General features: G+C 39.5%; 1 protein-coding gene across 1 annotated transcript in view; it reads left to right on the top strand.

Moving 5' to 3' along the window:
* The window catches only part of LOC107103958 (NACHT, LRR and PYD domains-containing protein 12-like), a 19,275-nt gene that overhangs the window by 7,319 nt on the left and 8,511 nt on the right, over positions 1 to 3,445 (top strand). The window contains exon 3 of the mRNA XM_015403832.1: positions 250 to 420. Within this exon, the coding sequence (XP_015259318.1) occupies positions 250 to 420 (171 nt within the window). The remainder of the gene's footprint in view (positions 1 to 249; positions 421 to 3,445) is intronic.

Here is a 3,445-nt window from a genome sequence, read left to right on the forward strand (position 1 = left end):
GAGTACTCCACCGAGTACAAGCGGGTGATTATGTATGTTCACTAAGTAAATATTATGTAAATAAACCCTACACTTCTCGCTATAAATGTAATCAAAACCCATTTAAATGCAGAAACTGATTGAAATTATTGATTTTCCCACTAAAAGTTAGAGAAATCTCAGCCATGTTTATACCAAAACGTTACAGTTTCACATTATCTTCAAAAATCTTTGCAAGAAACAAACAAACATATTCTATTTCTTATTCAGATTGAGAGGCTGCAGTTTGTCAGAGACCAGCTGTGCTTCTCTGGGCTCAGCTCTGAAGTCTAATCCATCCCATCTGACAGAACTGGACCTGAGCTACAACAACCTGGACCCTGGAATGAAGGATCTCAGTGGGTTTCTTCAGTCTCCCCTCTGCAAACTACAGACACTAAGGTCAGATATAGTTTATTTGTTGATTCTAATGACATTACAATGCAAATCTAAGTGTGAGGTTAAATCAATGATCTAGTAAAGGATCAATAGACTGCTTGGTTAGAGCAGTGTGATTGTTCTCTGAAAAGGTTGCAAGTACCGAGTTCGATTCCTGAGCAAGACTCTTGACCCCACACTGCTCCTTGGGCACCGCACAATGGCTGCCCACTCCTTCACAAGGGGATAGGTTGAATGCAGAGTGAATTTCCCCTTTGAGGGACAATAAAGGGATTTACATTTACATTTGATCAGAAGATACTGCATGAACATAGGTCCAATAACTAGGAGAAAAGTAAAAAAGGGAGAATTAACTGTTAATCCCTTGAAAAAGCCTTAAGTTGGGGTAATAACTCAGAATACATAAAATCCCACCGGTAATATTTTTTACCAGGAGGTGGAGCCATTGCACGCAGCTCCAAGCTGACACCAAAATTTCAAAGCCCCACAGCTCTTGAACTGTTATAGCTAGCAGTCTGAAATTTTCTGCATTTGTGGTTGACATGATGTAGAACACATATAGTACATATAATACTGCTTTTTCTCAAGAATGTCTTTATTACTGCTGTTCAAAAAAGCTATCAATTCTGAGAATAAAAAAACAACTTTGAATCATGTTTAAACTGATGCAAGTTGGTATGTGTTCTACACACCAATTTTTTAATTTTTAATTTATATATTCAGAAACTGGAGGTTAGCTTTCAAATAATGTATTGCTCATGTAATTTGGGCTTACACTACCTAAGATATTTGCTTTTAATTTGGGCATGAAAAATAAGGAGGATTACCCAAAATTAGGTGGATTAGGTGGATTTTAAGGGGTTTAAGGTTTTTTTTTTGTGGTTTTTATGTTGTTGTTTTTTTTACAGATGAATCAATAAATGCAGACAGATTTATTAGGTCGTTGCTGTGATAGTGTGATGATAATCTGGGTAAAGTGCTGACTCAGCATCCGGCCTTCAGAAAGGTCAATATTTCAGATGCAGTACCTTTCAACAAAATGGCTATAAACCCGCACAGAAAAAGAATGATGGGCTTTCATTTGGATGATAAATTTCTAAAGTATCGTAATAACTGGAAAAGTTTAGTTTGAACATGTTAAAGGAAAAATGCATTTTTAATCACTTCCTTGTTTTTTTCAGTATCTCAGTAGTGCAGTTTACCAGTGTTTCCCCTTTTATTGATTATAACATTTTATTCATAAGAACCTTCAGATAAACATGGTACTGAATTAAACAGTAAAAAGATCAATGACAGCAAATCATTAGAACATGCATTGACTTGGATAGACATAAAAGTCAGAAACTGAATGAAAGGACGAGGTTTTGTTTGCTGTCGTATGTTCATAGAATTGATTTCTATTGAATTACACAGGGAGCCAGTGGAGCAAATGAACAGCTGGGAAGAAGATGATGAAATGATTCGGTCATTTTGGGCCCGCAGTGAACTTTAATCAGGGGCCTTATTCTAAGTCAGTGATTCTCAACCGTTTTAAGCCACGAACCCCAGTTTAACATTAACTGCTCTCCAGCTCCATACCCCCCTTTAACAAAACACACTAGAAAACACCAAATGGTTCATTTTAAAAATCTTTGTTTCTGGGAGCTTAAACCTGAAAAATAACTTTTTGATTAGAAGCAGAGATGTATTTCTATAACTATATAAAATAACAGCTGGCCCTGCTTGTTTAAACAGAGCAGCTGCATTTTTGGCATCATGTTAGAAACAGCCACATGGATATCACTCTCAGCTCTTAGGAGTCATAAGCTGGACGTACACTGCGATTTTTGGGCCGATTTTCCAGTCGTGCGACAATCTTTCGATCTGGCCGACTTTCAGCCTGATTGTGTGTCGTGAGTCATGTAGTGTACAGGGGGTTATGAGCAGTGATCATCCTCTCACGACCACCTCCTGATCAAAAATCATGAGGTCGGGAGAAAATCACACGCTTCATTTTCTCCTGACCCGAACGTAGTGGGCAATTCGCTCAGGGCACATGTGCAAAGAAGCATTCTTCTTTTTATTCTTCCTCTCAGATGTAAACACAGCAGCATGGCAGCGATTCAATGAGGGAAATGCAGTTCTGTCTGTAAAATTGACAGACCATAGTAGCCACGTTTGCTCAGCCATGACTTTTTTTTCCAAATACGTCATCGCCTTTTCTTTTTAAGGCTTTCAGCACATTGCACAAATTACGAAGGCAGCGTATTTCAATACAGTGAACATCATTTTTCCCTTCTACTTGATTGGCTTCCAGGTAGTTGAGTCAGAGCAGCTCCACCTCACTGCGGAGCTGAGTCCGATTTGGTTTTTAGTCGTAGAGTGTGAGCAGGTAGATCGCAACAGAGCATCGAGCCAAACATAAATCATGAGCTTAAAAGTCACACTGTACGATTAAACCCTGCAATTGGTCGTACAGTATGAGCAGCAGCTGTGAGCAACGACTGTACCCCCGGCTTTATTCTGTATGTTTTATGTATTTCAGCACAAAGTCTTCTTGAAACTGTCAAAAAGGCTCCTTAGGTGAGAGGCAATAACTAGTTTTCCTATTTGAATGGTTCGGTCGTTACTCTCCATAAAGTCCTGAAGCTCCGGGATCATTTCAACATTTCCCCATCCTTCCTATTGCTCACTGCTCCCGCTTTCTCTGAAATACTATGACCTTAGCGGACAGGTTGGTTGCTGTCTTTTTCATGAAGACTAAGGTTATGGCTTACAGTAACTGGTTTAGAGTAATGAAAGGCCTGTGACACCAACAACTCGCCATCTTTCTGATGTCTTGTCGGAAGCTACATTCATTTTGCTCATTATATTTTTCAAAACTGATGTGGTGACCTCCAGAAATCTTCAGGCGACCCCAGTTGTAGTCTGGAGTCCTAGATTGAGAAGGGTAGTCGGCCCTGCCAGTTTTCATCCTGCAACACTAAGAACCAGAGAGCAGCTTGTTAAAGTGAGGAGGATTTGTCCCCTTGGAAGTAAAGGCTGTAGC

Source organism: Cyprinodon variegatus, unplaced genomic scaffold (genome assembly GCF_000732505.1).
Source record: "Cyprinodon variegatus isolate N-32 unplaced genomic scaffold, C_variegatus-1.0 Scaffold1576, whole genome shotgun sequence".
Lineage (NCBI taxonomy): Eukaryota > Metazoa > Chordata > Actinopteri > Cyprinodontiformes > Cyprinodontidae > Cyprinodon > Cyprinodon variegatus.